An 18,591-nucleotide genomic window follows, 5' to 3' on the forward strand; every position below is an offset into this window, starting at 1 on the left:
AGGACAGAAGGAGAGAAAGGAAAGCGCGGTTGAGAACATTGCTGGACCCTGGGACAGGTAAGTGTGTGTTTATTAAAAGTCACCAGCTACAGTTTTTGTAGCTGCTGACTTTTAATAAACACAAAAACGACCAAAACTTTGCTCTAACACTGTTTTTTTTGTGGTGTTTACCAAGAACATTTGCTTTTTGAGGTAAATGCTGCATAAAGTGATAGTGAATTGACCTTTTCAGCTTCGCATGTGGTATTTGGGGAAAAATGTGTCAGATCACCTAAATAGTGCATGCGATATGCTTTAGTAATTTGAGCCCCTAATGAGAATAAGGAACATATGGAAGGCTGTACAGTCACATTGCCACTAAGTAAAAGACCCCCAACAAGGTAAAACAATACTTTCCATTTATACATTTATGGGGCCAAACACTTGCTTTACAACTCTGTCCTTTAGGCAGTGTTCATAGATACTAAAACCTTTTTTTCTTTCTTCCAGGAAGTTACGGAGATCAACAGACATGGATGAGTATGCAAAAATAGAAAAAATTGGAGAGGGTAATTTTTTTTTTTTTTTTAAAAACGAAAAATCGGTCGTTCAATCAGCCGACATTACCACTATTGGTAAGAAAAGGTCGGCTGATTTTCGTCCCGTCTACGGCCGGCAATTATATAGAATATATGCAGAAGAAGGAGAAATAGAATATGAAGAAAAAGTAGAAATAGAATATGCAAAAGAAAAAGTTGCAACATTGTATCTATTTGTATCTATTTTGTATACAGATGTTTATATTTGGATACAAATAGATACAGTGCTGCTATACTTTTTTAAATGTCAAATATAATATCGGACTGAAATTCTTTTTTTTTTTCTTCTCATTCATATTCTATTTTTTTCCTTTTCTCCTTTTCCTTCTTTCATGTCACTGCTCATGCGCATTTTTAAATATCGTAAAAAGATCAGCAAATTTGTCCATCATTGCCGTGAAAATCGGCAGAACGACAAATTTGTCCGATTTTTATTTTCCAGCAGAACCAATATTCTAAAAGATCAAAAAATGACCGACCGATTACCGCACTAACGATCCAAAAATCGGCCGCTTTTTTTTCTTTTTTTTTCGGTCGTCTCTCATCTCGTCTATGGCCCACATTAGAGAGAAGCAGTCAGAAGTGTAAAGGGCAGGGGATGGTGGTGGGTGGAGTCAACCATGGGGTTTCAATATTTAAAAGTCTGGATATGCAAAAGCGGGAGCCGTCACGACTCCAGTAGGTGGCGGACAAAGACTTGTGGGGAGGTATTTAAGATCCATGGTTCCCAGACTCAACAAAATGTAGGCATGTTGCCCTGAAATGTAGCCGTCAATTTCTCATTAATCAAATCCCAATAGAATCGGGGTGTAACCTCAGACACCGATCTTTGTTTAGAAAGCCAGGCTTTGGTGGTAGTGAGGAAGATTAAATTACGATATCAACAACTCAGGTTTATGATTGAGAAGAGCTTGAAGTGGATTCATTGGCATTGCTTTCTAGAAAGAGTGTGCAGAAATCTATATACTTGCTGCCAAAGAAGCTGTACCATCAGTGAGGACCACCAGCTGTGGTAATTGGAACCAGCTTCCTAACAGTTATAAAGCAATGAATAAAGGAACCAGGGCATTTTTTTTCCAAAATCAGGCTTGGGGGGGGGGGGGGGGTATATTAGTAATGTGATCCACCTGCTGAAGTGAAGATTGTAAGTAATAGGTTGCAATCTGGAGACACTGCATTTTCAAAGGGCTGAGGACTCCCTGAAAGCACTGGGTGCCTGATTGGCCAGATGTAAAAAGGAGGGAGGGGAGTCACATGTCTACCATACCCATACGTACTAGGTACTTCTCTTCACTCCTGGCAGCTGAATGGTGGTGCTGGGAGTGATTGCTGCTAGAGGGGCCCCATGAAAGTGAAGATTTTGCTTTACCCTGCTTACATTTATAAGCCTGAATGTTTGATCACCCCTTTGCATTGGGCTATTTTCTGTTTTAGTTGTAGGGCCAATTCCCACTATGTGCGGTGACAGACGTTTTACCACATGGGACACACAAAAGCTGGTTTCTTTTGTGTCCCTAATACACTGCAAAGCAACCTAGTGCTGCAGGATGCAGTGGTAAAATGCAGACATAATACATTTTCACAATGCACTATCAACAATTGCACTGTAATATTGGGCAGCGCATCGCACTGCCCAACATTGCAGTCAGTGTATGTTTTGTATGCTTCAAATAAAGCTCATACAAAACAAAGGAGCTGTGTGATGCGTTGAATTGCCCACCACACTGCTCCCTAACACAGCTGGTAACCTAGAGCTATTGCAGTGGTAAAACGCTGTGACAGCTCCCCATATACTGTGCATTTTCTCTTAAAAGCTTATTTGGACATACTTTTTATGTGGATCACAAGAGTGCACTTTTGCTTTCCTGTGACCCATAATCGGCCAACAGCAGGCTAAAACTGATGCCACAGACCCGTGCCAGACTCTGGAGGGATCCCAACAATATCTGAATCCACTCAGATGCCTTACAGGCAGTTAGCTCAGCCTCTCAGCATGCTGCCAAAAGCCCCAAGCCGGCCGCTCCCACCCTCTCTCCTGCCTGAAGCTCCGGTGAGCATTGCAGAGCCAGAGCAAAGTCAGCGCTCTCTGCTCAGTGAAGACCAAGAACTGAGTTATCAGCAGTCACCTGATTGCTTAGTTCCTGGGCTTAGAGCTGGTGGGAGACAGCTTGCGGCATCGGATCGATTCATGCTGCGTCTTGTGAATGGTCTTGCAATCTGTGACGACCTGTGACATGTCTGAAAAGATTGCTGTGGGAGTGGGGAAGAGAAATTCTGGTAGATCGTTGCAGCAAACCAACCAGAAGTTGGAGCAGGTACCTGTCAAAATCAGGTGCTCTTTCCCAAACCAACCCCCACCATCCTCAAAGAAGTTCCAAAAATAGGAGGGCATAAAGTGGAACGTCTCCTTTTGAGGTACAAACTTGTACGAGGAGTTTTCATTCTCCTCTCACTGCCCTATGAGATTGTATAACCTCTGTCTGGACGGTGCTGATCACATGCACTCTCCCAAGATTAAAAAAATAAAAACCCTCCTTAGCAATACACACCAAACTGATGATGTGCAGAGTGACTCCACACATTGTCTTATTAGGAGATAAGAGGGGGACATTGGAAGAAGGGGAGGATCAGAGAAGTCTGGATCAAACCGTTTTTACAAATTGCAGAGGAATAAACCCTTAGGTTCCACAGTGAGTATAACAGTAACACTTTAACCCCTTGCTTACAGGGCACTTATACCCCCTTCCTGCCCAGGCCAATTTTCAGCTTTCAGTGCTATCACACTTTGAATAACAATTGAACGGTCATGCAACACTGTACCCACATGAACTTTTTATAATTTTTTTGGGACAGCTTTTTTTTTTTTATGGAATTTAATTGCCTCCTAGGTTTTTTATTTTTTGCTAAACAAACCAAACACACCTGAAAATTTTGGGAAAAAAACATTTTTTCTTAGTTTCTGTTCTAAAATTTTGTAAATAAGTGATTTTTCTCCTTCACTGATAGGCGGCACTGTCTGGCATTGCTAGGTGGCACCGAAAGTCAGCTCAGATGGGCACTGATATGTGGCATTGTGCACTGGTAGGCACTAATATGTGGCACTGATGGGCGGCGCTGACTGGCATTGCTAAGTGGCACTGAAAGTCAGCTTAGATGGGCACTGATATGTGGCATTGATGAGCACTGAAAGCTGGCATTGATGGGACTACACTGATCATCAGTGCCCTGATAGTCAGTGTACATGTCCCTTCTGAGGAATGCCAATTACTGGTTCTCCTCTCCTCTGTCAGCGTGACAGCTCGTGAGGGGAGAAATGCCGATAACCGGCATTTCCTTATTTACATGTGATCAGCTGTGATTGGACACAGCTGATCACATGATCGAGCTGATTTCTTTGGCTCTTTCCGCTGATCGGTGATCCGCTGTGTCCGAGGGACACAGCGCACCACCGATTGCAACGCTGCGCGCCCCTGGAGCCATGCATGTGTGGTTAGTTAGTGGGAGGACGTCCTATGACATCCTCCCAGATCGAGAGAACCGCCTTGCACCCGTCATTTGCTTATATGGTGGGTGGAAAGCTGAGCAGGTTTTTCACTCCCTCACAAGTCTATGGGAATGCAAAACCTGCTTAACCTCCCTAGCGGTATTCTCGAGTGTAGCTCGGGGTAAAGTTTCAGTACCAAAAGCGGTAACCCCGAGCTACACTCGGGCTTACCATGCAGCGCTGCACAGGGATTCCCTGCAGCGCTTACCTTGTCCTTCGCTCCTGCGATGCGTCCCCTGCAGCGTCCCCAGCCATCTCCTCTGGCCGATGCTGGCTTCCGTGTTCCGGTCCCTGTGATGTCGGGACGTACGGGCGCGGAACCGGTGGCTAATTTTAAAATTTAAAAAAATGAAATTTTTTTGAAAACTATTATTACATAGTAAAACATTGCTGTTTCAAAGCATTTCACATACATTTTGTCCCTACTGCTTTGTCCGGCGCCCTGCCTGCATTTTTACTGTTGTTTCTGCCTGGAAACTTAGAAAAGTCCATGGCGTCCAAAAAGCGTCCCTTTTATGTCAAAATCGGTTTTAGACCGGCTAGAGAACAGCGATAGTAAATTAGAACTACTTGCAGAATTGAGTGATAATGATTTGTGGGGAAATTGGTCATCAGACACTGAAAACGATTCTGCGACTTTGCTCAGTGATGTGCAAATTTGGCACTATATTTCAAATTTCATTGTTTTTGGTTTGATTATATTATTGAATTAAATTTATTATAATATTTTTTAGGATTATTTATTAAATTATAATTTATGATTTTGTGTTTCAAGTTTTATCATACCCGGGATGTTTACTAGACTCTTGTTCGGACAGATTTCAGTGAGTTATTCCTAAATTACAGGCCTACAATAAAAAAACTACATATTTCCATGCAAAAACAATGTACCGCTTTCAGCACCAAAAATCTGAAATAATCATACCGCTAGGGAGGTTAAGGAAGTATGGGTTTTTATAACAACAAACCCATGCTCACCTCTATGCTGCAGCAGTCCCACACCAGCTCCAAGAACAAAGTGATCACATGACCACTGATTGCCCAGTTCTCTGTCCGCCTGGAGTGGTGAAAAATTACTGTCACTGCTCTCAGATCTGCTCCTCAAGTGCTTACTGAAGCACAAGGCTGGGGGGGGGGGGGCAATAGTCAGTTATCACTGACAACGGGTCACAGAATGCAGGCAAGTGCACTCGTGACGAGACATATGGCCAAAAAAGCTTTATTCAGACTCTTGAGGGATAGGTTACACTATATGCAGCATGACTGCATATCCAAGAAGAAAAAGTATTTCCCTGAGCCCAGTGCTTTCATTAATACAGCAGGCTGCGTGGTGGTTTTTTTTTTTTTTTCCTGTTTTCATTGGAAAGTAAATGCGACCCTGTAAAAATTAAAATGCTGTTTGCACTGCAATTGCAGTATGAATACTGTAATAAAAGTCAGTGTGCATGGATTCTCAAACTGATGCCGTCAACACAAGCCCAAAGTCTATAGACACAGGCTGTAACCGTCGCTTCCCTGTCAACTGCCTTACCTTGCACACTTGTCAACCTTCAGTATGCCGTGTTTCAATCTACAGGATATGGTGTTTGAATCCTGAGATGCTGAACTTTGGCTGCTCCTCAAGTAAACATGTAGTTGCCATTGTAAATTATATAGTGTTGTAAACATTAGCACATTATCTGTATTGTTTTAAAATGTTTCATAAATGACCGTACCATTCTCTTTTCTAGGTACTTATGGGGTCGTATATAAATAGGGCGACACAAAGCAACTGGTCAGATTGTTGCAATGAAGAAAATTTGTTTGGAAAATGAAGAGGGAGGAGTTCCAAGCACAGCCATTAGAGAAATCTCTCTTCTTAAGGAACTTCAACACCCCAATATTGTATGGTAAGGGGCTGCTTCCAATTACAGCTGAAATTGTATCACAATAAGGTCAGGCATATGAAAATGATATAAGGCTACATGCATACGTGCAGAGAAAAATGCTGCTTTTAAAAGGTGTTGGTGTGTGTGTGTGTGTTTTTTTTTTTTTTCCCCCCCGTTTTCTAAACTTAGATCCGTATTAGTCAATGTGTCCATGCACATTGTAGCATTTTTATATTCATATTTTAAAGCAGTGTTTAGGGGTATGAGATGGCTAGAGCAAATGAACATAGGCTTCTTTTACTGACCAGAACATGCAACAAGTGAACTTTCTTTTTGTCAAGAAGTAATGATGCTAACTAAAATTGGCATGGCAGCCAGACTACTGTCATTTAAGAAAAAAAAAATTGTTTTTGTTATGCTACCCTAAAATGATGGTAAACCTTCAGATTTTTTTTTTGAGCACTTTCAACGGCTGATCAATCACTTGCTGAGCCTGCAGCTTATTAATCTTTTATTCCTTTCCTATGTTTGTTTAATCTGGTGCCATGATTGCTGCTCCCAGGTTCAGGGTGGCCCTTTTTTGTTTTTGAGCTACGTCTCCCTGCACGATGTGCATCAATAGAGCTCCCCTTCCTCGACCTGGTATACATTTTTATTTAGGGGTTAGGTGCTTGACTGTAGCCAAAATATATTGTAGCGTGTACAAGCTGGGTGGACGAACCATGACGTGTTGTGGGGGAGCCTAGGAAAATACATGCAGCAGCCAGAGGTCAGGAACATGAAGCAGCTTTTAACAGGGAAATACACTTTTGTTTTTGTATTGTATAGTGCTTTCCTGAGTTGAATATTGTACTATACAAGGGGTTGGAGATGGCATTACTGGTGTACATCCATTTATAGGTGAACTAGGGTGTGGGTTTTTTTTTTTTTCCACCTAGCCTTCTAGATGTTCCAATGCAGGATTCAAGACTATATCTTATATTTGAGTTTCTTTCCATGGATTTAAAAAGTATTTGGACTCCATCCCTAGTGGTCAGTACTTTGACACTATGCTTGTTAAGGTATGTCTCTGTTTATAATTATTGCAAAATATATTCTGTGCTATGTCAGGAATATGCCTTCTGTTATGTTGTGTGTTTTGTTTTTTTCTTCTGCAGAGTTACTTGTATCAGATTCTGCAAGTCATTATATTTTGTCATGCCAGAAGAGTTTTGCACCGGGACCTAAAGCCTCAGAATCTAATAGACAGCAAAGGTGTCATAAAACTAGCTGACTTTGGGCTTGCCCGAGCATTTGGAATCCCGGTCAGAGTTTACACACATGAGGTATGTTGAACATAACATGAATACAACTTTTTGCAATGCTTGATGTTTAAATTATTGGGTCTCAAAATAAAACTTTAAGACCTGCTAGCCCAGTTTCACCTTTTTTTTGGAGTAAGTTTCAACAGTCTGTTTGCAACGCTAACTTCCTCTCCAGCAGTCTCCACTACCAGTCCTGGCCACCACTTTTTTGATTTGTATGACACTCGGGGGTTTATTTACTAAAGCTTGAGAGTTCAAAATCAAGCTCACTTCTGCATAGAAACCAATTGGATTCAAGGTTTTATTGCCGAAGCTTAATTGAACAAGCTGAAGTTAGAAGCTGATTGGTTTCTATGCAGAAGTGAGCCTAATTTTGCACTCTTGCGTTAGTAAATAAACCCCTCAGCATCCAACCCACTTGAGCCATTGCTGATGTGCAAATGACCCGTTGTGGTTGCATCCTCACACTGGCCAGGATTCAAGGTGCTCACAGACAGTGCAGCACTTGCCCATCCTTACATGAATCTGTGAGAGAAGTATAGCTTTTTTGGCTTTTACTTCTCTACTGGGTCACAGGAGTGTACTTTTATTTCTGCACTCCTGTGACCCAGATTCAACAATCATTGTTGGTCTGGGTCTGGAAGGATCTGAACTTTGTTGAGATCCACCCAGATGCCTGATGGACATTTAGGCTCAGCCTCTCAGAATGCTGCTGAGAGCCTGAGCCAGCTGCTCTCACCCCTTCCACAGCCTGTCACTTCAATGAGCGCTGGAGGGGTACAGCAGTTGGTGACTGATGGTTGCAATTCTGGTCATAGAGGGCCGAGAGATCAAAACTCATGTGATCGCTCAGATCTCAGTCTTTTGAGGCGGTAGGGGACAGCCGCAGCATCAATGATACGGTCATATAGGTGAGAGTGTTTATTTTTATTTCTCAGGCTTCTTTTAAATGTGTCCAGTTTGTACCTCAGTTTGACGGGGGGGGGGGGTGTATCTACACAGCTGAGCTGGACTGAAGAAGGTTCAGTTTAGGCAACCATTAAGTGTTTTTTTTTTTTTGTTTTTTTTTTGTTTTTTTTGTTTTTTTTTTGTACGCTTACGAGTTGCATGGTGATGAGAGAGCAGAGTGAGATGAGCTCATTTGTGCTGCTTCTTTCACTATCTAGTCAGACTGTAGGTCAAGGGTGACCTGGACTCAGAAGTGGTCGTAAACGATGCTGGCCGTCAGTCTGAGGACTTCTACGGAAATGATTGGAGATAGAATGCAGTAAGGTGAAAAACCACCTTAATCATCTAATGTGTTTTATATTCAAATATTATTTATTGAAGGTTTTTCAAACATACAAAGAGAAAAAAAAAAAGGTAAACATGTTAACATGAAATTAAAGGTTTCACTTGAAGGGTCTTAGCACATGAAAGGTGAAACAGGAGTGGAGGATCCCCACCATTAGGCCGGGGATATTTTAGATTCCAGTTGCTTACATGAGAGGTATGCTCGTTGTCCGGTGAACCTTTCTAGAGGTCAATAGTTTATAGTTAGGGAAGAAATAGGAATTGGGAAGAGGGAAGGAAACAAGAGGAGAGGGCACCAAAGGAATAAGAGTTCCGTGTATTAGACTGGTTCGTATTAGTAATCATTTTACAGAGCAGTTTGGGTGTTTTAGCCATCGAGACCATTGGGTTTTAAATTTATGGAAAGATGAATTGTGGAAAGCTATTCTTCTTTCCATTTCACATTGGAGATTGAGGTCATGAAGGAGGCGAGACAGAGGAGGGGTAGTGGTAGAGCGCCATAATCTGGTAATATTGGTTTTTGCAGCTGCTAAAGTGTGTAGAATGATGATCCGTGTATTTATGGGAAATTTATCTATGCCAATGTGCAGGAGAGCCAAAGCGGGGTTTGGAGTTACTAAGGTACCTGTAATTGAGGAAATTATTTGAAAAACTTTGTTCCAGTAAGACTTAATTGACTTACAGTTCCAAAGTATATGGAGAAGTGAACCAGACTCTCCACAGTATCTCCAGCATGCTCGTGAATGTTATGGATAAAATAAAGATAGCTTAGTGGGAGTTAAATACCATTCATGTAGGATTTTTAGGTATGTTTCCCAATGGGCGGAACATTTCGAGGCCTTGTAGGTAATGGTGAATGTTTTTTCCCATATATTTGGGGATAAAGATTGGTGCAAATTTTTCTCCCAATTGGTTAAGGAGGACGTGTACGTTGTAAATTGCTTTTCGGTTATAAGAGTGTAGAATGTAGAAATTCCTTTCTTTGGGTAGGTGATTCTATGGAAGAAATGGTGAGCAGTTGCAGAAATTTCTATGGTATGCGAAATATTTGATTTGCGGAGTGCGTGGGCTATACGCATATAAGTAAATTGTTCGTTATCAGAAAGGTGGAATTTGCTTTGAGTGGTGTAGAAGGTATCTAATGTGTCTGAGGTATATATGTCTTGAATATGAAGTATGCCAAGAGCTGTCCATTTTATTAGGTTTAGATGGGGGATAATGTGATGTAGGAATGATAGTGGGGTAGGGGTTAGGACGTTGTGTTTCCCTGATTTTTTATAATCAACAAAATCATACCAGGCTATTAAGGAGGCCTGAATACATGGATGTTTGTGGGGCATTTGATTCTGAGTCACGCGGGGTAGAAACAGTATGTCCGTTATAGCGTGTGGATGATACAAAGATGTTTCCATGGTGGTCCATATTTTTTCAGGTGAGGGATGCCACCAGAAGAAGAGCTGGTCTAGTAGAACAGCTTGGTAGTAGGATTTCATATGTGGGAGGCCTGCTCCCCCTCTGGAGGTAGGGCGTATTAGGAGATTCGTGGTGCATCTGGGTTTTTTTGAATTCCATAGGAATTTATTTACTATCGCCTGGAGTTTGGCAAAAAAAGAGTAGGGGACTGGAATAGGAAGTGTTTGAAAAATGTATAGTATCTTAGGAAGTATGCACATTTTTATGGTTGCTATTCTACCTAATGTCGATAGAGTAGTAGTGCGAAAGCTTTTGAGATCTTGCGGGATGGTTTCGAGAAGCGGTTTGTAATTAGCTGTGTAGAGTTGATTAGTATTAGCGGTGAGTTTAATCCCCAAATATGGGATGCTATACTTTTCCCAAGTAAAAGGGAACTGTTTAGAAAGTAAGTCCTGTGTTATAGGTGGCGTGTACAAGTTTAATATTGATGATTTGGGTTCATTAAGTTTGTAGTATGAAACCGCTGCGTAGTCACTAATATGTGTACGTATCGTCTGAAGAGATTTATATGGATTCGTGACTATCAGTATAATGTCGTCTGCGAAGAGACTGATTTTGTGTTCAGTAGTACGGTATTTGACTCCCGTGAACTGTGGGTCATTTCTAAGCTTGGTCGCTAGTGGTTCTATTAGTAGGGCGAAGATTATGGGGGATAGGGGGCACCCTTGTCTAGTTCCATTGGATATGGAAAAGGGTTGTGAAAGCGTGCCGTTAGTTAATACTCTAGCAGAAGGTTTAGAATAAAGGGCGAGAATCGCCGACAACATCCAGCCAGTAATGCCAAATTTTTGTAGTGTAAGTGTCATAAATTGCCAATGAATTCTGTTGAAAGCCTTTTCCGCATCTAATGATAAAAAGAGGGAGGGTTGTTTGTCAGTTTCTAGGTGGTGTAGAAGAGATATAATTCGCCTAGTAGCATCGGGAGCCTGTCTACCGGGTATTAAACCCACTTGGTCTGGGTGTATCAGTGTAGGTAAATAGGGGAGTAATCTTTGGGCAATTAACTTGGCGTATATTTTTATGTCTATGTTGATTAACGAGATCGGTCTGTAGTTCTGAGTGAGTTGGGGGTCTTTACCCGGTTTCGGGATAGTGGTGATTATCGACTGCAGCATGTCAGGGGGGAATTTTTCCGTTGGATGCAGCGTGATTGTAAAGGGCAGATAGGTGTGATTTAAGGTCGGGTGCAAATGTTCTGTAGAATTCATTAGTGAATCCATTGTTCCCTGGTGATTTGTTTAAAGGTAGAGTGGATATAACTTTTTCAATTTCTATGGATGAGAATGGTGCCGATAGAGATTCAAGTTGAAAGGGAGTGATATGGGCGAGGTTGGAATTATGCAAGAAGCTTTCAATGATGGGGGTCGTTGGTTGGGTAGTGTAAGGGTCGTCTTTTATATTATATAGCTTTTGGTAATATGCTGCAAAAGCATTGGCTATATCTTGAGGGTTCGAAAGAGGAGATCGTGTGGTTGGGTGTTGTATCGTAGATATTTTGGTTTTAAGTCGTTTTTGTTTAATGGTCCTAGCAAGAAGAGAACTTGCTTTATTTCCAAGTGCATAAAATTTGGTCTTTGTTTTTTGGAGATTTGTGTCATATGAGTAGAGTAAAAGGGTGCGTAATTTGTTTCTTTCTTGATTTAGCGTCGCGGAAGTGGAGGGGTTAGGGTTTTTTTTATTAATTTCCTCATTTAAATTAATGGAGGTTAGGATTCGGTCAATTTGTTGGGAACGCTGTCTTTTTATGCGAGAGTTTAATTGTATGAGGATACCTCTCATGTAGGCTTTGTATGTTTGCCAAAGTGTAGTGATTGAGATATCCGGAGTGGTGTCGGTAGCAAAAAATAGGTTATGTGCTTCCAGGATACGCTTTTGATTGTCCGGGAATTTCAGGAGTGAAGAATTGAGTCTCCAAATCGGCGGGAGCGCCGAGCGTCGATCGTCATCCAGGGATAGGCTGATTGGTGCGTGGTCTGACCAGGATATGATTCCAATGTTGGAGGAGGTCGCTTGCTGTAGTGTCCATTTATCAGTGATAAACATATCTATTCTGGAATATGAAAGATGTGCGGGGGAGTAGTAAGTATAGTCTCTCTCGGAACCGTGATGGCATCTCCAAATGTCATATAAGTCGTGGTCGTGTAGAAATTGGTTGAAGGTGTATTTAGTAGAATGTTTTTTGGAAGATGAATCCACAAGTGGGTTGCTCATAATATTGAGATCTCCGCCAATTATGAGTCTGCCTTGTTTGTGGGTAGAGATGGTCTTGTGGCAGATTAAGTGTATTAATCTGCCAAATGAGGATGAGAAATCGTCCAAATGGGTCAGCTAATTTCGAAATGATGCGGAAAGGGAGAGAGTCGCTAATGGCTGTAATAACCCCATTTTTCTTCTTGGGGTTGGTTGCCATAAATACTTGTGAGAAATGGTGGAGGTGTAGTTTAGGCGCTTTTTCAGTGGCGAAATGGGTTTCTTGTATGAAGAGATGTTATAGTAATCATTTGTGAGGAATTTTTCGCTGAGAGTAAAGCGTCGGTTTGTTGTTTAAGAGGATCGAGACTCGGTAATCTCCTGGAACGGGAAAGTGGTAGTTTGGTTGTGGTACCAGTAGGGCTCGAATGGAGGCTGTGGAATTAGTGTTCCATATTGACTCTAGGAATGTGCGAGTAGAAGTAAAAAGGAGTAGCTGGTGGTGCCGTAGAAAAGGGGAGGTGGAGACAAACAGGGTAGTAAAAATAGTTCTGCAGAAAATGCAGGTAGGCCAAGTAGCCAACATCGCTACTTTAGAACTGGGGGGTATAAGTAGGCTATGACCACGGAGAGGGCCATGCCAAGCAAAAATATGTAAAACAAATATCATCAAATGTGGGCCGATCGCCAGACATTTGGACGTTGCAAAAAGGCCCCTGGGGGTGTAGGACAGACATCTGCACTTGGAATGCTTCAGGTAGCCGCTTATGTTGCTTCCATATGTTGGGCAGAGTTAGCAGTAGGGTCCCGTGTGTCTGCAGGAAGGATGTTCCAAGTTTTAAGCAGATCAATGCCTGCTTCCAGGCTCTTGACGGTAAATATTCTGCCTTGTCGCCGCACTATTAGTTTGGTTGGGAAGCCCCATTGGTAGGCTATGTCATGATTCCTTAGGGCCTTGGTGATGGAAATCATTTTTTTCCTGTTGAGGAGCGTGGCTTTGGATAAGTCCGCATAGAGGCGGAGGTTTGCGTGTGATGGCGGAAGAGGTGGTGGGTTTCTGGCCGCCGTCATAATATTTTCCTTAACGTGGTAGAAGTGTACTCTAATTAGTACATCTCTTGGAATAGATGCCGACAAAAACGCTGGCTTGGGCAGTCGGTGGGCTCGGTCAATCGCGAGTTCTATGTCCGGAAGTGTTGGGAGGAGTAGTTTGACGTATTGTTGTATGTAGGGTAGTAGATTCTCGTTCGTCACTGATTCAGGGATCCCTCTGAATTTAATGTTGTTGCGTCGTGAGCGATCTTCTAGGTCGGCTAATTTTAAGTTGATTTGCTCGATGTCAGACGAATGATCCGCATGCGCATCTATCAAATCGTTATGTGCTGTTATTATGTCGCCCAAGCTGTTTTCAATGTGGCCTATTCTGCGTTCTTGGTGCTGTACCACGTTAGTTATTTGGTTTAAAGATGAAAGGTGTCATTTTGCAGAGATTGGCGCAGGGACCTCAGCATGTGTTTCATTGACACCTCTGTTAGCGGTTGGTCCGCCGCAGGGAATGCGCCTATATCAGGGAGGGCTATGGTAGGGGGTAGAGGCGGGAGATTTATGGCTTGGCAGGAGAGTTCAGGGTCCCGGTCCAGACGTGGTCTGGATTTGGCAGGGCTGCAAGTCGTGGGGGACAAGGGGGGTGACAACTCACCAGGGTCCCCTGGATACAGCGATGCCTGGAGCCTCGGATCTCCGTGCTGGGCTCTGTAGTCCTCCTCCTCGTGTCTGCTGTCTCCCTTCACAGTGCTGCTGCGGCTGCCATCTTGACTTCCCATAACAGGGAAGAAATTAGTTAATTTCCCGGGGTGATCCGGGGCTCTCCTCCTGCGTGGCATAGTGACTGAGGTGCAGGCAGAGGTCAGTAATGATGTGGGGTGTTTTGTTACCCACGGAGCCGGTGCGTGCCGGTTTACAGCTGGCGGGTGGACGGAGCGGTACTCAGAACGCGTCCATCGCGTAGCTGGCCGCGCATGCGCCCCCCATCTAATGTGTTTTGAGGGGTCTTGATCTAAAATTTCTAAAAACAAATGTGTTGTACAGTTATTTGTCATAACACAACTAACTGGACTGTAATGCATACCATTGCTGTAGGTGGTGACCTTGTGGTACAGAGCACCAGAGGTCCTTTCGGGATCTGTGAGATATTCTACACCAGTTGATGTGTGGAGCATAGGTACAATAATCGCAGAAATTGCAACGAAGAAACCACTCTTCCATGGAGATTCTGAGATAGACCAGCTTTTCCGAATATTCAGGTATGTGTATCTAATCTGCCTCCTTGTATTCCTTACATTCAAAACTATTCTTCAAGCAAGTGTGTGCTGGAGAATTGCTGGTTGCATTGTATGTAACTGGGATAAAAAGCAAGGAGTCATTGTTTGGTAAATTGGATCATAACAGTAGTAAAGGTCAGTCACCTGAATATTTAAATCTAATGTTAGACTTTGGTGATTATTATTATACAGGATTTATATAGCGCCAACAGTTTGCGCAGCACTTTACAAAATGAAGGTAGACATTACAGTTACAATACAATTTGGCACAAGAGGAAACAGACGGCCCTGCTCGTTAGAGCTTACAATCTAGGAGGAAGGGTTGAGTGATGCAAAAGTTAATGGCTGTGGGGGGATGAGCTGATGGAGGAAATAAATGGCGGTTTACTAGGCAGAAGCAGGATAAACTTCTTTAAAGAGGTTTTCAGGGATCGTCTAAAGGTGGATAGATTAGGAGACAGCTGGACAGATTGGGGTAGTGAGTTCCATAGGATGTGAGAAGTCCTGGAGGCGAGCTTGGGAGGAGATGACACGTGAACAAGAGAGCAGAAGGTCTTGGGAGGATCGACAAGAGCGGTTCGATATTTTGAGACAAGGTTGGTGATGTAGCTGGGGGCAGAGTTGTGGATGGCTTTGTAAGTTGTTAGTATTTTATTTGTTGAGCGAGTGGAAGCCAGTGGAGGGATTGGCAGAGAGGGGTAGCAGACACTGAACGGTTGGTAAGGTGGATGAACCTGGCAGCAGTATTCATGATAGACTGGGGGGGGGGGGGGGGAATAGCCTATGTAAAGGTAAGCCAATGAGGAGGGAGTTGCAGTAGTCGAGGCAAGAGATAACCAGGGAGTGAATAGGGAGCTTTGTGGTATAATTGGTTAAAGGGCGTATTCTGGAGATGTTGCATAGGTTGAGGCAGCATGATTTGGACATGGATTGGATGTGGGCCTGAAAGGATGGCTCAGACTCCAGGGTTACTCCTAGCACCCTGGCATGCAGGGATGGGTTGATACAGTTGTGACCAAAATTATTCAACCCCCACTGAAATTGAGTGTTTTGGCCAGTTTGACATTGCTTTTGATCATTCAGTCATCTTGCTTACATTTACATTAAAGAGGCACTTGTAGGTCAGACAAATATAACATAACAGTTATAATGAAATAACCACAAATGTCTTTTCTGTGCTCACAGCATTATCAGTTTTATTCAACCCCCAAGTGACATTCAATCTTAGTACTTAGTACAGCATCCTTTTACAGTTATAACAGCTTTTAAACGTGAAGCATAGCTTGACACAAGTGTCTTGCAGCGATCTACGGGTATCTTCGCCCATTCTTCATGGGCAAAGGCCTCCAGTTCAGTCACATTCTTAGGCTTGCGCACTGCAACTGCTTTCTTTAAGTCCCACCAGAGGTTCTCAATCGGATTTAAGTCTGGTGACTGCGATGGCCACTCCAAAATGTTCCAGCCTTTCCTCTGCAACCATGCTCTAGTGGACTTGGAGGTATGCTTGGGATCATTGTCCTGTTGAAAGGTCCAACGTCTCCCAAGCCTCAGGTGTGTGACGGACTGCATCACGTTTCCATCCAATATCTCCTGGTACTGAAGAGAATTCATGGTACCTTGCACACGCTGAAGCTTCCCTGTACCTGCAGAAGCAAAACAGCCCCAAAGCATGATTGACCCTCCACCATGCTTCACAGTAGGCAAGGTGTTCTTTTCATCATAGGCCTTGTTCTTCCTCCTCCAAACATAGCGTTGATCCATGGGCCCAAACAGTTCTAATTTTGTTTCATCAGTCCACAGAACACTATCCCACAACTTTTGTGGTTTGTCCACATGGCTTTTGGCATACTGCAGTCGACTCTTCTTATTCTTTGGAGACAGCAAGGGGGTACGCCTGGGAGTTCTGGCACGGAGGCCTTCATTACGCAGTGTGCGTCTTATTGTCTGGGCTGAAACTTCTGTACCCACATCTGACAAATCTTTTCTCAGTTCCTCAGCAGTCACACGGGGACTTCTCTCCACTCTACGCTTCAGGTAGCGCACAGCAGTCGAAGTCAGCATCTTCTTTCTGCCACGACCAGGTAGCGTTTCAACAGTGCCCTTTGCCTTGAATTTGCGAATGATGCTTCCTAAGGTGTCTCTTGGTATGTTTAACATCTTTGCAATCTTCTTATAGCCATTGCCCTTCCTGTGAAGAGAAATCACCTCTTCTCTTGTCTTCCTGGACCATTCTCTTGCCTTCACCATGTTTGTAACCACACCAGTAAATGTCTAGAAGGAGCTGAGTATCACAGTCATTTTAAAGCTGCCTAATTGGTGCTTATTATGCTTGATTGCTGCTCGGTGACATCCACAGGTGTTTTCAATACCTGATGGAAAGCACCTGTATGAACCTCTGTTCTTCAGAGTGGTAGTCTTTAAGGGGTTGAATAATTGTGGCAATGAAGAAACCACATAAGAACCATTTACTACTGTATTACATAAACAATTGATGTCATTTTAGTTGCATTTGGGTAGTTACAACGTCCTTGTAGGATTTGATTCTGAATACAATTCCAAATGTACACTATAGTCCCTAAACCCCTTTACAGCATTGGGGGTTGAATAATTTTGGTCACAACTGTAGTGGTGCTATTGATCCTGACTGAGAAATCAGGAGGAGGCATGTGAGGGAGAAAATATTATGAGCTCCGTTTTGGATAGAATGAGTTTTAGGAAGTGGTGTGACATCCAGTCTGATATGTCTGTTAGTAAATCTGTGATACGTGAGGAAATAATTGGGGTGAGCTGAGGAGTAAAGAGATTTGTGTCATCAGCATTGGAATGGTATTGGAAACCATGGGAAGCTGACCCAAGGAAGGAGTGTATATTGAGAATAGAAGTCCAAGGACAGAACCTTGGGGGACCCCGACAGTAAGAGGAGTAGGAGAGGAGGAAGTAGAGTTGTAAGTGACAGCGAAGGTGCGGTGAGATAAGTAAGATTCAAACCAACAGAGTATAGTCACGGAGACCAAGTAAGTAGTTTTTGGAGGAGGGGGTGGTCAACTGTGTCAAAGGCAGCCGAGAGGTCCGAGAGCAAGAGTATGGAATAGTGACCATTAGTGTTAGCGGTTAGTAAGTTGTTTGTGAGTTTTAGGAGAACAGTTTCTGTGGAGTGTTGTGGGCGAAATCTTGACTGAAGGGGATTGAGAAGGTTATTTTTCAATAAGGTGGTGGCTCAGCCGGTTGTAGACTAGACGTTCAAGGATTCTGGAGGCTAAAAGGAGTAAGGAGATGGGTCTTGGGTTGCCAAGATTGGCAGGATCCAGTGAGGCTTTTTAAGTATTGGGGTGACTAGCACATGTTTTAGAGAGCTGGGGAAGATGCCAGTAGAAAGAGATTGAAGATATGAGTTAAAGAATGAAGGATAGAGCCAGAGGGTGACAGTACTATTTGCAAGGGAAAAGGGGCAGGTGGTTAGGTGGGCTTTAGAAAACAGTTTACCAACCTCCTCTATAGTAGCTGGGTTTGACAAGGGAAGTATAGATTGTGCAGGTAGACAAGGAATGTAGGGTGTGGGAGAGATCTGTACAGGGGAGATCTCGTCACGAATTGTATCAATCTTATTTTTGAAGTGCTTTGCGATCTCCTGGGCAGTAAATGGGTGGAGGTAAAGAAGGTTGAAGTAGAGAGTTAAAGGTAGAAAAGAGCTGATGGGGATTGCGTGAGAGGGTGTTAATGAGAGTGATAAAATAGGTCTGTTTTGGCAGTGTGGAGACAAGAATTGTATTTTTGAAGGGCAGATTTGATTTTTATTGATCGAAGTCTTGCTGGGTCTTAGTCTTACGCCATAAACTCTCAAGAGCACGGCTAAATCTTTTGAAGCATCTGGTATTGTCTGTTTGCCAGGGCTGTAGCAGTTGGGGCCTAATTCTGTGTGTGGTGAGGGGGGCCAATGTGTCCAGGGTGGAAGACAATGAACTGTTGTAGACAGAAGTGGCCAGGTTGAGGCAGGACAGGGCTGAGATTTTGTCATAGAGA

The 18,591-nt window shown here is 43.1% G+C and overlaps 1 protein-coding gene across 6 annotated transcripts in view; it reads left to right on the plus strand.

The window, feature by feature from the left end:
• The first annotated feature begins 486 nt into the window (after positions 1-486).
• The window catches only part of LOC149469915 (cyclin-dependent kinase 1-A-like), a 47,611-nt gene continuing 29,506 nt past the window's right edge, over positions 487-18,591 (plus strand). For 4 of the 6 annotated variants that reach the window (XR_016311464.1, XM_089668375.1, XM_089668376.1 and 1 more), the window contains exons 1-4: positions 487-548; positions 5,853-6,011; positions 7,148-7,315; positions 14,390-14,553. Coding sequence is in view for 3 of the 6 variants with exons in the window: in XM_089668375.1 (XP_089524501.1) it covers positions 6,009-6,011; positions 7,148-7,315; positions 14,390-14,553 (335 nt within the window). In the remaining 3 variants the exon portion in view is untranslated. Of the gene's footprint in view, positions 549-5,852; positions 6,012-7,147; positions 7,316-8,460; positions 8,567-14,389; positions 14,554-18,591 lie in introns of all 6 variants that reach the window. The other 2 variants (XR_016311462.1, XR_016311463.1) reach the window with 2 other exon arrangements.

The sequence above is a fragment of the Staurois parvus genome, unplaced genomic scaffold (assembly GCF_062004578.1).
Source record: "Staurois parvus isolate SC_StPar_1 unplaced genomic scaffold, SC_StPar_1.0 ptg000057l, whole genome shotgun sequence".
NCBI classification, from domain to species: domain Eukaryota; kingdom Metazoa; phylum Chordata; class Amphibia; order Anura; family Ranidae; genus Staurois; species Staurois parvus.